This window comes from Oncorhynchus kisutch, linkage group LG19, assembly GCF_002021735.2.
Source record: "Oncorhynchus kisutch isolate 150728-3 linkage group LG19, Okis_V2, whole genome shotgun sequence".
NCBI classification, from domain to species: Eukaryota; Metazoa; Chordata; class Actinopteri; order Salmoniformes; family Salmonidae; genus Oncorhynchus; species Oncorhynchus kisutch.
This window is the reverse complement of record NC_034192.2, coordinates 61,187,459-61,204,536: the sequence shown is the minus strand read 5'-3', so window position 1 is coordinate 61,204,536 and position 17,078 is coordinate 61,187,459. Positions and strand designations below refer to the sequence as shown.

The 17,078-nt window shown below is 45.0% G+C and overlaps 1 protein-coding gene across 1 annotated transcript in view; it reads right to left on the bottom strand.

Annotated features, from left to right (window-relative positions):
- LOC109865041 (uncharacterized) overlaps positions 1-12,870 on the bottom strand; it is a 61,548-nt gene extending 48,678 nt beyond the window's left edge. Inside the window, exon 1 of the mRNA XM_031797588.1 lies at positions 12,072-12,870. Coding sequence (XP_031653448.1) covers positions 12,072-12,409 — 338 coding nt within the window. The 5' untranslated portion in view covers positions 12,410-12,870. The remainder of the gene's footprint in view (positions 1-12,071) is intronic.
- Positions 12,871-17,078: the final 4,208 nt, after the last annotated feature.

Sequence of the window (17,078 nt, the reverse complement as noted above, 5' to 3'; positions counted from 1 at the left end):
AGTAGAGGCTAGTGCTCTGGCTGGAATCCATGCAACACTGGAAAGGTTGTGTGAGGAAGTAGCAGAGCTGAGGGGCAGTTTAGAGTTCAGCCAGAGTGACATTCTCACACTCCATGGAGAGAACAAGGCACTCACAGCCAAGGTAAAAATCCAGGGTATTTTGTTCTTAAATTATATTGTAAATTGGAATGGTAGAGTTATGTATTTCATGGAGTTATCAGAATTGTACGGGAAGGTCTGCTCAATCCAAGAGTACAACCAATTGATTACAGTATTGCCCCAAAAATGGAGGAGGCAGGTGGCAGTGGGAGGAGGTAGGGAACTGGTCTGTCTGCCCAATATAAAGGATCAAAACTGGCAGAGGAATAAAAAATAGCATAAATAGGAAAGTTGACCAGTTTCATTTGAGGACCAGGATGTTGGCAACTGTGCCATACAGATATAGAAATTGTAGGGAAGAGATTTTGATGTACCGATTCCATGGTACAGGGTATGAGTTGATATATAAAATTCAAATTATTATATAGAATTCTTGCCACCAACAAAATGTTGAATATTTGGGGGATAAAATCATCAAAGCTCTGCAAATTTTGTTGTGAGGATACAGAATCAATAGACCATATATTTTGGTATTGCCCTCAGGTAGCCTGTTTCTGGTCTCAGGTTCAGGAATGGCTGAAAATGCATAACATTGATCTAAAATTGACCCTAGAAATTTTACTGTTGTTAGATCTAGAGTCAATTACTAATATACCAATACTCTTAGTAAAAATATTTATCTTCAACTCTCAATCTGTGGATTCCATTCGACTAGATTAGTTGTCCTTGATGTCCATTTTTTGGCATTGTTATTTTCTGTTTTCCTTTGTTATTTCTTTTCTCTTTAGTTCATTTTCTTGGTTGTTGTTGCATTGGGGGGGGGTTATTGGGGGTGGGGGGGGGTGTATTGGGGGTGGGGGGGTTATTGGGGGTGGGGGGTTATTGGGGGTGGGGGGTTATTGGGGGTGGGGGGTTATTGGGGGTGGGGGGGTTATTGGGGGTGGGGGGGTATTGGGGGTGGGGGGTTATTGGGGGTGGGGGGTTATTGGGGGTGGGGGGGTTATTGGGGGTGGGGGGGTTATTGGGGGTGGGGAATGGAATTATTTGTATTAGGAACTAATGGGGATCCATAATAAACCCCAGGAAGAGTAGCTGCTGCCTTGGCAGGAACTAATGGGGATCCATAATAAACCCCAGGAAGAGTAGCTGCTGCCTTGGCAGGAACTAATGGGGATCCATAATAAACCCCCAGGAAGAGTAGCTGCTGCCTTGGCAGGAACTAATGGGGATCCATAATAAACCCCAGGAAGAGTAGCTGCTGCCTTGGCAGGAACTAATGGGGATCCATAATAAACCCCCAGGAAGAGTAGCTGCTGCCTTGGCAGGAACTAATGAGGATCCATAATAAACCCCAGGAAGAGTAGCTGCTGCCTTGGCAGGAACTAATGGGGATCCTTAATAAACCCCAGGAAGAGTAGCTGCTGCCTTGGCAGGAACTAATGGGGATCCCTAATTAATACAAATACAAAATGCAAATAATATTAGCCCTAAATACCCAGGTACTGCAGGATGGCTGATGTTGTGTATGTTGACAGGGGTGTGTTGTGTTTACAGCCTGGATGGCTGATGTTGTGTATGTTGACAGGGGTGTGTTGTGTTTACAGCCTGGATGGCTGATGTTGTGTATGTTGACAGGGGTGTGTTGTGTTTACAGCCTGGATGGCTGATGTTGTGTATGTTGACAGGGGTGTGTTGTGTTTACAGTCTGGATGGCTGATGTTGTGTATGTTGACAGGGGTGTGTTGTGTTTACAGTCTGGATGGCTGATGTTGTGTATGTTGACAGGAGTGTGTTGTGTTTACAGTCTGGATGGCTGGTGTTGTGTATGTTGACAGGAGCGTGTTGTGTTTACAGTCTGGATGGCTGATGTTGTGTATGTTGACAGGAGTGTGTTGTGTTTACAGTCTGGATGGCTGGTGTTGTGTATGTTGACAGGAGTGTGTTGTGTTTACAGTCTGGATGGCTGATGTTGTGTATGTTGACAGGAGTGTGTTGTGTTTACAGTCTGGATGGCTGATGTTGTGTATGTTGACAGGGGTGTGTTGTGTTTACAGTCTGGATGGCTGGTGTTGTGTATGTTGACAAGGGTGTGTTGTGTTTACAGCCTGGATGGCTGATGTTGTGTATGTTGACAGGAGTGTGTTGTGTTTACAGTCTGGATGGCTGGTGTTGTGTATGTTGACAGTGTGTTGTGTTTACAGCCTGTTTCATTATCTTTAATACGTGCCAGACTGAGCCGGAGTACAAGCAGATAAGACTGGCGTGTGGGCCAGTACTACAGCCAGCTATCACCACTCTACCACAACACACACACACACACTACAGCCAGCTATCACCACTCTACCACTACACATACAACACACACACACACACACACACACACACACACACACACACACACACACACACACACACACACACACACACACACACAGACACACACACACACACACACACACACACACACACACACACACACACACACACACACACACACACACACACACACACACACACACACACACACACACACACACACACACACACACTACAGCCAGCTATCACCACTTAACCTCTGCCACTGAATTTAAATAACTCCCTTCCATGCCAACTAGAACACCCATAGCTAGATGTCAGGAGTTGCACCAACAGGTAGACCTGATAAAATAAGAAATGGATGGGTGTTGGTGGCACTCCCTTGTCTCTTTTGACGTTGGCCAATTTTATTTTATTTTTTTGTATCTGTTTGGTTAATTGATCCGGTGATGAAGCCCTGTCGCTGGCATGCAATGCTGATTAATATTACCTCCGAGGGTGTTGGCTTTGTACTACGCTTGTTAGGTAAATGACTGTACCAATGGGTGGGACAGTTTTCATTTAATCCTTTTGTGGAATTCTGCCCAAGACTGAAGTCATATCAGTATGACAGAGTTGAGTCCTGCTAAAAAATATTTAAAAATAAAAGTCATCTGTGTCCTCAAAAAGATGGAATCCTCTGGACCACTGAGGGAGATAACATGTTCTTCACAGAGATAATGAGGTCAACTCTTTCTGTCGGGTTTTGACCTCAGTAATGTACTCTCTCTCTATTTACTTCCCTCCTGCTCTACCAGTCAATTCCAAGAATCAATCAATCTTTTTTATATCAACAGAGCAAGACACAGAGAGTTTGTCATTCTTAGATGTAAACAGAAGTTTATTCAACAAGTGAACTGGTCCATGGTGAGAGGTCAACACAGAGCTGAGACCCATAGACTGGGTCACGAGGCAGTGAAGGCTCTGCAACAATTCCAGTGGACAGTAGGAACAGCAGCTGATTCATACAATGACCCTTGGAGCTTAAACTGTCTCAGATTATTAGGTTTATCGCTTCAAGGACAAAAGAATGGTGAGGTCAGCATATCAGTAATCTCCCTTTTTCTATTTACAGAATCTACTCAGTACTTTATTTAACCTTTATTTAACTAGGCAAGTCAGTTAAAGAACAAATTCCTTATTTACAATGGCGGCCTACCCCGGCCAAACCCTAACCACGCTGGACCAATTGTGCTCCGCCCTATGGGACTCCCGATCACGGCCGGATGTGATGAAGCCTGGATTTGAACCAGGGACTGCCTTCCGACAGTATCTACTCAGTACTACTCTACTACTATAGACAGTATCTACTCAGTACTACTCTACTACTATAGACAGTATCTACTCAGTACTACTCTACTACTATAGACAGTATCTACTCAGTACTACTGCTATAGACAGTATCTACTCAGTACTACTCTACTACTATAGACAGTATCTACTCAGTACTACTCTACTACTATAGACAGTATCTACTCAGTACTACTCTACTACTATAGACAGTATCTACTCAGTACTACTCTAGTGCTATAGACAGTATCTACTCAGTACTACTCTACTACTATAGACAGTATCTACTCAGTACTACTGCTTTAGACAGTATCTATTCAGTACTACTCCACAACTATAGACAGTATCTACTCAGTACTATACTAATATAGACAGTACCTACTCAGTACTACTCTACTGCTATAGACAGTATCTACTCAGTACTACTGCTATAGACAGTATCTACTCAGTACTACTCTACTACTATAGACAGTATCTACTCAGTACTACTCTATTACTATAGACAGTATCTACTCAGTACTACTCTACTACTATAGACAGTATCAACTCAGTACTACTGCTATAGACAGTATCTACTCAGTACTACTCTACTACTATAGACAGTATCTACTCAGTACTACTCTACTACTATAGACAGTATCTACTCAGTACTACTCTACTACTATAGACAGTATCTACTCAGTACTACTCTACTACTATAGACAGTATCTACTCAGTACTACTCTACTACTATAGACCGTATCTACTCAGTACTACTCTACTACTATAGACAGTATCTACTCAGTACTACTTTACTACTATTGACAGTATCTACTCAGTACTACTTTACTACTATTGACAGTATCTACTCAGTACTACTTTACTACTATTGACAGTATCTACTCAGTACTACTCTACTACTATTGACAGTATCTACTCATGACATTACCATTGACATCCTTCATGGCCTTACAAGCCCAGAGTGGCTGCTACACAACATGGACAGTTAGTGTAGGAACATACTGGACTTGTTGAATTAGTCTTAGCTGGATCTCTGTATAAGAAGATCTCTGTATGAGTAGATCTCTGTATGAGAATATCTCTGTATGAGAAGATATCTGTTAAGTAGATCTCTGTATGAGTAGATGTCTGTATGAAAATATCTCTGTATGAGTAGATCTCTGTATGAGAAGATGTCTGTATGAGAAGATCTCTGTAAGAGTAGATCTCTAACAGTAGATCTCTAAGTGTAGATCTCTAAGAGTAGATCTCTAAGAGTAGATCTCTAAGAGTAGATCTCTTCCTGAGTAGATCTTTGTATGAGTAGATCTTTGTATGAGAAGATATCTGTATGAGTAGATATCTGTATGAGTAGATCTCTTCATGAGTAGATATCTGTATGAGAGGACCTCTGTATGAGCCTGGCTGGTGATGTGGCCCCACTGACAGAGCCTGGCTGGTGATGTGGCCCCACTGACAGAGCCTGGCTGGTGATGTGGTGAAGAGGTCCACAGCGACAGCTGTCCCCCACTGAGAGTGACTCCGTTTGGGTCGTTGAGAGAGCATGTACAGATGGCTCCTGATGGTACTCTGAACCAGACATACAGAGAGAGAACAGGGGAACACCTCACACACACACACACACACACACACACACAAACACACACACACACACACACACACCACCATATAACAAGGACACTACACTGTTGCCAGGCATCTCCTGGCAGAGCACCAACATCCATTAACACAGTCACAACAATGCTGTAACTCAACAAGTTCATTAAAACACCATTACTGTATCTTGACTACAGCTCAGCGTTCAACACCATAGTACCCTTAAAGCTCATCACTAAGCTAAAGATCCAGGGACTAAACACCTCCCTCTGGAACTGGATCCTGGACTTCCTGACGGGGCGCCCCCAGGTGGTGAGGGTAGTTAGCAACACATCTGCCACGCTGATCCTCAACACTGGAGCTCCCCAGGGGTGCGTGCTCAGTCCCCTCCTGTACTCCCTGTTCACCCACGACTGCATGGCCAGGCACGACTCCAACACCATCATTAAGTTTGCAGACGACACAACAGTGGTAGGATGATCAACGACGAGACAGCCTATAGGGAGGAGGTCAGAAACCTGGCCGGGTGGTGCCAGAATAACAACCTATCCGTCAACATAACCAAGACTAAGGAGATGATTGTGGACTACAGGAAAAGGAGCACCGAGCACGTCCCCATTCTCATCGACGGGGCTGTAGTGGAGCAGGTTGAGAGCTTCAAATTCCTTGGTGTCCACATCAACAACAAACTAGAATGGTCCAAACACACCAAGAGAGTTGTGAAGAGGGCACAACAAAACCTATTCCCCCTCAGGAAACTAAAAAGATTTGGCATGGGTCCTGAGATCCTCAAAAGGTTCTACAGCTGCAACATCTAGAGCATTCTGACTGGTTGCATCACTGCCTGGTACGGCAATTGCTCGGCCTCCGACCGCAAGGCACTACAGAGGGTAGTGCGTACGGCCCAGTACATTACTGGGGCTAAGCTGCCTGCCATCCAGGACCTCTACACCAGGCGGTGTCAGAGGAAGGCCCTGAAAATTGTCAAAGACCCCAGCCACCCCAGTCATAGACTGTTCTCTCTACTACCGCATGGCAAGCGGCACCGGAGTGCCAAGTCTAGGACAAAAAGGTTTCTCAACAGTTTTTACCCCCAAGCCATAAGACTCCTGAACAGGTAACCAAATGGTTACCCGGACAATTTGCATTGTGTGCCCCCCCCAACCCCTCTTTTACGTTGCTGCTACTCTCTGTTTATCTCATATGCATAGTCACTTTAACTATACATTCATGTACATACTACCTCAATTGGCCCGACCAACCAGTGCTCCCGCACATTGGCTAACCGAGCTATCTGCATTGTGTCCAGCCACCCACCAACCCCTCTTTTACCCTTCTGCTACCATCTGTTTATCATATATGCATAGTTTCTTTAACCATACCCACATGTACATACTACCTCAATAAGCCTGACTGACAGGTGTCTGTATACAGCCTCGCTACTCTTATTTTCAAATGTCTTTTTACTGTTGTTTTATTTCTTTACTTACCTACACACACACACACACACACACACACACACATACTTACATATTTTTTTTCTCCACACTATTGGTTAGAGCCTGTCAGTAAGCATTTCACTGTAAGGTCTACTACACCTGTTGTATTCGGCGCACGTGACAAATAAACTTTGATTTGATCTCTGCACTTTCCTGAGTCGGTCTCACCAAGCTCTCTATCTCTCTCTCTCTCCTTCATAATGAGGAGCTTTCTATATCTGAATCCAACAGCAGTATAGTGAATAGGGTGTAATTTGGGACATCATCTGTCTGAATCCTGAGTCTATTTTGAGTGGCACTATCTTTTATTTTCAGTTATTGGCTAACAACGTGTGTATGTATGTGTGTGTGTGTGTGTGTGTATGTGTGTGTGTGTGTATGTGTGTATGTGTATGTGTGTGTGTGTATGTGTGTGTGTATATGTGTGTGTGTGTGTGTGTATGTGTATGTGTGTATGTGTATGTGTGTATGTGTATGTGTGTATGTGTATGTGTATGTGTATGTGTGTATGTGTATGTGTATGTGTGTGTATGTGTGTGTATGTGTATGTGTGTGTGTGTGTGTGTGTGTGTGTGTGTGTGTGTGTGTGTGTGTGTGTGTGTGTGTGTGTGTGTGTGTGTGTGTGTGTGTGTGTGCGTGTGTGCGTGTGTGTGTGTGTGTGTGTGTGTGTGTGTGTGTGTGTGTGTGTGTGTGTGTGTGTTACCATTTGTAATTGTTTTATTTTGTCATTTTTTAGGGGAAAATAAAGGGAAATATATAAAATAATATAAACATAATTTATATGCGCTGTACATTTATAAAACATATATATGGGGGATTGGAAATGATGCAGACAATTAAACATTGATGGAAGCAACAATCTATCTGCAATTAAAGCTGAACTAACCCCTCAAAAAATGTATGCAAAATATATATAAGAAAGAAAAATATATTTTTGAAAAATTGAAAAACAAAAAAACAAAAATCTGAAAGAAAGATCAAATAAAATAGAAATAAAAGTAAGAAAGAGAGGGAGGAAGGAAGGAAGGTTGAGAAAAAGCGGTTCTATTTGAGTCTTTCATATCCTTCTATTGGTATCGTAGAATACATATATTTTGCAGATGTTATCGCAGGTGCAGCAAAATGCTTATGTTTCTAGCTCCAACAGTGCAGTAATACCCACAATACACACAAATCCAACATTTGAGTTGGCAGGAAGAGGAGACCCAGTCATTGTGGACAAATGCCAGGGTGCACAAACTACCCATGCCAGTTCCTGTTCCAGAGTGCAGGGTGTACACGTTCCCCAAGCCAGTTCTTGTTCCAAATGCCACGTTGTTATCTAGCCATCTGTGATTGGCCTGCAGCTATAGGGAGGTGCCAGGTAGTAGGCTGAGTATTCTGTCTGCAGACTGGTGTCCTCGTCATGACTACCCCCTGCCTCCGTCTCTCACCATCCCATTGCAATCCAGACCGCTGCATATGGCCGTCCTGCAGCATTTAACGACCACACCCCTACAAATCATGTGTTTTAGCATTCATCCAATTAATGATTAAAGCACTGGCTGGCATAAACAAGTATCATCGTTTCTGCAGGAAATGTGGTCAACTCTACAGAGAGAGGAAGGACCAGTTGACCACAGTGGCTTTGGCCAGAAGGTTTTGACCCCTGTTCTGCAATAGTCCTATCAGCCCGACACACCCACCCTATCATAAATACATCGACAACATAGTGTTCCATTGGCAAACAACACACACACACACACACACACACACACACACACACACACACACACACACACACACACACACACACACATTTACATATCATCACAAAAGAGTAACATCCAGAGCCTTCAGAAACTATTCACACCCCTTGACTTTTTCCACATTTTGTTGTGCTACAGCCTGAATTTAAAATGGATTACATTTAGTTGTTGTCACAGGTCTATGCAAAATATCCCATATTGTCAACGTGGAATTATGTATTTCTAAATGTTACCAAATGTTAATAAAACATCTAACGTTGTAATGTCTTGAGTCAAAGTATTTAACCCCTTTGTTATGGCAAGACTAAATAAGTTCAGGAGTAAACCTTTGTTAAGACAAGACTAAATAAGTTCAGGAGTAAACCTTTGTTAAGACAAGACTAAATAAGTTCAGGAGTAAACCTTTGTTAAGACAAGACTAAATAAGTTCAGGAGTAAACCTTTGTTATGGCAAGACTAAATAAGTTCAGGAGTAAACATTTGTTATGGCAAGACTAAATAAGTTCAGGAGTAAACATTTGATGAACTTTAAAAATCTATGGCAACACCTACAAATTGGTTGTCTAGCAGTGGTAAACAACCAATTTCACAGAGCTAGAAGAATTTAGAAAATAATAAATGGGCAAATATTACCCAATCCAGGTGTGGAAATCTCTTAGAGACTTAGAAAGACACACAGCTGTAATCGCTGCCGCAGGTGCTTCTACAAAGTATTGACTCAGGGGTATGAATATTTTATGTAAGTGAGATATATCTGCATTTCATTTTCACTACATTTCCAAACATTTCTAAAAACACGTTTTCACTTTGTCATTATGGGCTATTATGTGTAAATGGGTGAGAGAAAAAACAATAATTTAATCAATTCTAGAATAAGGCTGTAACGTAACACCATGTGGACTAAATCAATGGGTCTGAAAAGTTTATGACTGAATATGGAATCCAAAGGTGGCGTCTCCGTTGATAACGACACTCGTTGTCGACATAATGTCTTCCTCCCGGTCTTAGCTCAGATAATGTCTCAGTAGGCCTTCACATTTTACTGCTCAGAAACAAAACATGCCACTTGTAATCTGTACCTTTCAAAGTGTGTACAGACAGTACTGTTAGTCCTAACAAAGTGTGTACAGACAGTACTGTTAGTCCTAACAAAGTGTGTACAGACAGTACTGTTAAACCTTTCATAAATCAGAAGTACAGCAATGATGGCTGCTGAAGCTATGGAAGAGTTTTAATGGAAAACTGTTAACTCTAATTTGAACTGAGTTTAAGTCATCCCAAGGGTTGGTTCGTGCTGCCAAAGGGAGATGCGAACTGGCATGCCAACTATAATCCCAACTAACACGTCAGCATGTTTCCAAACAAACCTGTGGTTTACATTTACAATTTGGCAATGATGAGAGAGGAGTATATTTAGATTTTAATAAGCTTTCTGCAATCCACCCAAACTAATTCAAAACTCGTCCAATATCACAAGCTGCCTAGTGAGGTTTGTGATGCGTTGTGTTTACAGTGACCTCTAGAGATTTGTGTTGTTTTTTCCCTGTTTTTCTGAAGGGCTTACTGGTGTTCTACCATGCCGTCCCTAGAAGAGGGATGCGTCACGCAGTGCCAGGCTTTTTCCCCCACTACACTCAACTTGAGTGGGTTGAGTCACTGACGTGAACTTCCTGTTCAGTTTTGCCGGACAGGAAGCCCATTTCATGGGCTTTACTTAGCCTTGTCTCAGGGTAGTAAGTTGGTGGTCTGTTTATATACATTTAGTTGTGTGGGGGCTGTGCTTTGACAAAGTGAGTGGGGTTAAATCCTGCCTGGTTGGCCCGGTCCAGGGGTATCGTCAGACAGGGCCACGGTGTCCCCCAACCCCTCCCGTCTCAGACTCCAGTATCTATGCTGCAATAGTCTATGTGCCGAAGGCTAGGGTCAGTCTGTTATATCTGCTGTAATTCTCCTGACTTATCTGTCATCCTGTGTGAACTTAAGTTTCCCATCTCTTTCTCTCTCTTCCATCCTGGAGGACCTGAGCCCTAGGACCAAGACTCAGGACTACCTGGCCTGATGACTCTTGGCTTTTCATGTCCCCAGTCCACCTGGTCGTGCTGCTGATCCAGTTTCTGCTGTTTTGCCTGTGGCTATGGAACCCTGACCTGTACACCGGACGTGCTACCTTGTACCGGACCTGCTGTCTCAGTCTCTAACTCACTTTCTCTCCCTCCCTCTCTCTCCTTCTCTACCGCACCTGTTGTCTCGACCTCTGAACGCTCGGCTATGAAAAGCCAACTGACATTTACTCCTGAGGTGCTGACCTGTTGCACCCTCTACAACCACTGTGATTATTATTTGACCCTGCTGGTCATCCATTAACATTTGAACATCTTGACCTGGTTCTGTTATAATCTCCACCCGGCACAGCCAGAAGAGGACTGGCCACTCCTCAGAGCCTGGCTCCTCTCTAGGTTCCTTTCAAGGTTCCTCCTCTTTCTAGGGAGTTGTTCCTAGCCACCGTGCTTCTACATGTGCATTGTTTTAGGCTGGTGTTTTAGACTTGTTTCTGTACAAGCTCTTTGTGACAACTGATGATGAAAAAAAGGACTTCATAAATACACTAATAATTAATAATAATAATTTATTCATAATTGGGTGTCTTCTGTCCTTTGAAAAGTTATTATTCATTGGAGAGGGAAATATATAACTGTATCTTTATGTGTAGAAATGAGGGCTAAATGAAAACTAGTTGACTTGTCGTTCAGCTCTCAAATCATCAACATTCTTAGCGCCCTCAGTTTTTAAAAACAACCTAATTGGTCAATTGTGATGTTTGATTCAGGGTAGAATAGTCACGTTATTTTAGTTTTCATTTAGGTTGATGATATTATTGTTGTCATTTGTGGTTATGACAGGGATATCACCAATACATTCCTAGTAAATAAACATTGAAAAATGGCATCATCAGAAAGTGGAACAGAAAGATGGAATGGAGGGTAACGATGACGTAACAACTTTCAGTACAAGTGAGTAGGAGGGTGTAACGAAATGCTTATGTTCTTAGCTCCAACAGTGCAGTAATATCGTTTTTTGTTTTGATAGATACCACTGCACTGTTGGTGCTAGGAACACAAGCAGTTTGCTACATCACATCTGCTAAATATGTGTATGTGACCAATACAACTGGATTTGATATCCCTTCAGTACTGACAGTGTATTTAGTTATTACCTGCCCTGTACGCAGTGACAGTATTGAAGTTAGTCATTGTGCCTTTCCATAACCCAGGTAAGATTACTGCTCTAAGCACAATATAACAAGGAGTAATCACACTAATTATTACATTGTGCAGTACTTACAAAAATAATTACACTGTAATGTTTAGTGAGATAATGTGAAATATAGAGATATTTTTGAGGTGTTTTTAATGTATCAGAAACAGGATGAAATAAAAGTGGAGGTGTAAATGAGGATGAGAGGTAGAGAGGTGAAGTACAGTACCTGTGGAAGAACAGCAGGATGGACAACGTGGTCTGGTCAATGTTGCTGTTGCAGATGCCCTCGTTGAGCAGGTAACAGGGGTCTCTGACCACAGACTCCAGAGAGTCCAGCCTCATCATGCTGTTCAGCTTGTCTGTGTTCACGTTCTGGTTCTGGAACGTCAGCTGCTCACGGAACTGGCGGAAGTGGCTGAGCGACGTGGGGCTGCCCATCAGAGGGGTGCTTTGGCCTCTGCCTTGGCCCCCACCTCTAGCTGGGTCGTCACAGTTGGCCAGGTCCAGGCAGCAGGAACAGCAGTCCAGACCGATGGGAGAGAGACACTCCTCTCCATCTGACATGATGACAGCAGATCAGTCAAACCCGGTCAGCAGAGCACCTTGAGGGACTGGAGAGATGAGCTCCACAGCAGGAGAGAGAGAGGTAGAAAGAGAGAAAGGGAAAGAGAAAGACCTTGGTGCTGGTCTCTCTTCTTCTTCTCAGGCTTGTAGTTGTTGTTGTGTGTTCCTCAGTGTATGCAGAGGGACGGATTTTCTCCCTCCAGGTGTTCTGGATCAGGGTGTTGGGAAGTCAAGTGTCCCCTGCTTCCTCCTCTCCCTGAGAGTAGACAGTCAGTCGTGTCTCCCTGAGTCTCCCTCTCGTCACGTTAATAAGGCTATGTTTGCTTTGGTTGTGAGACACTCGCTGGCTTCTGTGTCTGTGGGGGAGAGAGAGCTAGCTGTGCTGTCTGCGTCTGTGTCGAACACACATATCCTGATTCAGCGGGAATGTGTTTCAAAGCTGCTTATCACTTTTTTTCTCTGCCCAGCACTTTTTCCTCCCCCAACATGCTTAGAGACTGAGGGAGGGAGGGGTGAGGGAGAGAGGAAGGGAGGGAGAGAGGGAGAGAGGGAGGGAGATGGGGGAAACCCTTGTGATTGGTAAACGACTGGCCCTCCTCCTTCTCCTCTCTCACATTCCCGCTGAATCAGGATGTGTGTGTTCGACACAGACGCAGACAGCACAATTAGGGGATGGAAAGATGCAATGCATGTGCTTGGTGATGCTCACTGTTCTAGAGAGAGAGAGAGAGAGAGAGAGACAGAGGGAAAGAGGAAGAAAGAAAGAAAGAAAGAAAGAAAGAAAGAAAGAAAGAAAGAAAGAAAGAAAGAAAGAAAGAAAGAAAGAAAGAAAGCTGAGTGCTCTGTCTGAAGGATACTGTAGGCTAGCTCTCGTTGGGCTGAGTGCTCTGTCTGAAGCATACTGTAGGCTACCTCTCTTTGGGCTGAGTGCTCAGTCTGAAGCATACTGTAGGCTACCTCTCTTTGGGCTGAGTGCTCTGTCTGAAGCATACTGTAGGCTAGCTCTCTTTGGGCTGAGTGCTCTGTCTGAAGCATACTGTAGGCTAGCTCTCTTTGGGCTAAGTGCTCTGTCTGAAACATACTGTAGGCTAGCTCTCTTTGGGCTGAGTGCTCTGTCTGAAGCATACTGTAGGCCACCTCTCTTTGGGCTGAGTGCTCTGTCTGAAGCATACTGTAGGCTAGCTCTCTTTGGGCTGAGTGCTCTGTCTGAAGCATACTGTAGGCTAGCTCTCTTTGGGCTGAGTGCTCTGTCTGAAGCATACTGTAGGCTAGCTCTCTTTGGGCTGAGTGCTCTGTCTGAAACATACTGTAGGCTAGCTCTCTTTGGGCTGAGTGCTCTGTCTGAAGCATACTGTAGGCTACCTCTCTTTGGGCTGAGTGCTCTGTCTGAAGCATACTGTAGGCTAGTTCTCTTTGGGCTGAGTGCTCTGTCTGAAACATACTGTAGGCTAGCTCTCTTTGGGCTGAGTGCTCTGTCTGAAGCATACTGTAGGCTACCTCTCTTTGGGCTGAGTGCTCTGTCTGAAGCATACTGTAGGCTAGCTCTCTTTGGGCTGAGTGCTCTGTCTGAAGCATACTGTAGGCTACCTCTCTTTGGGCTGAGTGCTCAGTCTGAAGCATACTGTAGGCCACCTCTCTTTGGGCTGAGTGCTCAGTCTGAAGCATACTGTAGGCCACCTCTCTTTGGGCTGAGTGCTCTGTCTGAAACATACTGTAGGCTACCTCTCTTTGGGCTGAGTGCTCTGTCTGAAGCATACTGTAGGCTAGCTCTCTTTGGGCTGAGTGCTCAGTCTGAAGCATACTGTAGGCTACCTCTCTTTGGGCTGAGTGCTCTGTCTGAAGCATACTGTAGGCTAGCTCTCTTTGGGCTGAGTGCTCTGTCTGCTCCGTGCTCCGTGCTTCTCCACCTGCATTGCTTGCTGTTTGGGGTTTTAGGCTGGGTTTCTGTACAGCACTTTGAGATATCAGCTGATGTACGAAGGGCTATATAAATAAATTTGATTTGATTTGATTTGATTTGAAGCATACTGTAGGCTAGCTCTCTTTGGGCTAAGTGCTCTGTCTGAAACATACTGTAGGCTAGCTCTCTTTGGGCTGAGTGCTCTGTCTGAAGCATACTGTAGGCCACCTCTCTTTGGGCTGAGTGCTCTGTCTGAAGCATACTGTAGGCTAGCTCTCTTTGGGCTGAGTGCTCTGTCTGAAGCATACTGTAGGCTAGCTCTCTTTGGGCTGAGTGCTCTGTCTGAAGCATACTGTAGGCTAGCTCTCTTTGGGCTGAGTGCTCTGTCTGAAACATACTGTAGGCTAGCTCTCTTTGGGCTGAGTGCTCTGTCTGAAGCATACTGTAGGCTACCTCTCTTTGGGCTGAGTGCTCTGTCTGAAGCATACTGTAGGCTAGCTCTCTTTGGGCTGAGTGCTCTGTCTGAAACATACTGTAGGCTAGCTCTCTTTGGGCTGAGTGCTCTGTCTGAAGCATACTGTAGGCTACCTCTCTTTGGGCTGAGTGCTCTGTCTGAAGCATACTGTAGGCTAGCTCTCTTTGGGCTGAGTGCTCTGTCTGAAGCATACTGTAGGCTACCTCTCTTTGGGCTGAGTGCTCAGTCTGAAGCATACTGTAGGCCACCTCTCTTTGGGCTGAGTGCTCAGTCTGAAGCATACTGTAGGCCACCTCTCTTTGGGCTGAGTGCTCTGTCTGAAACATACTGTAGGCTACCTCTCTTTGGGCTGAGTGCTCTGTCTGAAGCATACTGTAGGCTAGCTCTCTTTGGGCTGAGTGCTCTGTCTGAAGCATACTGTAGGCTAGCTCTCTTTGGGCTGAGTGCTCTGTCTGAAACATACTGTAGGCTAGCTCTCTTTGGGCTGAGTGCTCTGTCTGAAACATACTGTAGGCTACCTCTCTTTGGGCTGAGTGCTCTGTCTGAAGCATACTGTAGGCTAGCTCTCTTTGGGCTGAGTGCTCTGTCTGAAGCATACTGTAGGCTAGCTCTCTTTGGGCTGAGTGCTCTGTCTGAAGCATACTGTAGGCCACCTCTCTTTGGGCTGAGTGCTCTGTCTGAAGCATACTGTAGGCTACCTCTCTTTGGGCTGAGTGCTCAGTCTGAAGCATACTGTAGGCCACCTCTCTTTGGGCTGAGTGCTCTGTCTGAAGCATACTGTAGGCTAGTTCTCTTTGGGCTGAGTGCTCTGTCTGAAGCATACTGTAGGCTAGCTCTCTTTGGGCTGAGTGCTCTGTCTGAAGCATACTGTAGGCCAGCTCTCTTTGGGCTGAGTGCTCTGTCTGAAGCATACTGTAGGCTAGCTCTCTTTGGGCTGAGTGCTCTGTCTGAAGCATACTGTAGGCCACCTCTCTTTGGGCTGAGTGCTCTGTCTGAAGCATACTGTAGGCTACCTCTCTTTGGGCTGAGTGCTCTGTCTGAAGCATACTGTAGGCTAGCTCTCTTTGGGCTGAGTGCTCTGTCTGAAGCATACTGTAGGCCACCTCTCTTTGGGCTGAGTGCTCTGTCTGAAGCATACTGTAGGCTACCTCTCTTTGGGCTGAGTGCTCTGTCTGAAGCATACTGTAGGCTAGCTCTCTTTGGGCTGAGTGCTCTGTCTGAAGCATACTGTAGGCTAGCTCTCTTTGGGCTGAGTGCTCTGTCTGAAGCATACTGTAGGCTAGCTCTCTTTGGGCTGAGTGCTCTGTCTGAAGCATACTGTAGGCTAGCTCTCTTTGGGCTGAGTGCTCTGTCTGAAACATACTGTAGGCTACCTCTCTTTGGGCTGAGTGCTCTGTCTGAAGCATACTGTAGGCTAGCTCTCTTTGGGCTGAGTGCTCTGTCTGAAGCATACTGTAGGCTAGCTCTCTTTGGGCTGAGTGCTCTGTCTGAAACATACTGTAGGCTAGCTCTCTTTGGGCTGAGTGCTCTGTCTGAAGCATACTGTAGGCTACCTCTCTTTGGGCTGAGTGCTCTGTCTGAAGCATACTGTAGGCTAGCTCTCTTTGGGCTGAGTGCTCTGTCTGAAACATACTGTAGGCTAGCTCTCTTTGGGCTGAGTGCTCTGTCTGAAGCATACTGTAGGCTACCTCTCTTTGGGCTGAGTGCTCTGTCTGAAGCATACTGTAGGCTAGCTCTCTTTGGGCTGAGTGCTCTGTCTGAAGCATACTGTAGGCTACCTCTCTTTGGGCTGAGTGCTCAGTCTGAAGCATACTGTAGGCCACCTCTCTTTGGGCTGAGTGCTCAGTCTGAAGCATACTGTAGGCCACCTCTCTTTGGGCTGAGTGCTCTGTCTGAAACATACTGTAGGTTACCTCTCTTTGGGCTGAGTGCTCTGTCTGAAGCATACTGTAGGCTAGCTCTCTTTGGGCTGAGTGCTCTGTCTGAAGCATACTGTAGGCTAGCTCTCTTTGGGCTGAGTGCTCTGTCTGAAACATACTGTAGGCTAGCTCTCTTTGGGCTGAGTGCTCTGTCTGAAACATACTGTAGGCTACCTCTCTTTGGGCTGAGTGCTCTGTCTGAAGCATACTGTAGGCTAGCTCTCTTTGGGCTGAGTGCTCTGTCTGAAGCATACTGTAGGCCAGCTCTCTTTGGGCTGAGTGCTCTGTCTGAAGCATACTGTAGGCTAGCTCTCTTTGGGCTGAGTGCTCTGTCTGAAGCATACTGTAGGCCACCTCTCTTTGGGCTGAGTGCTC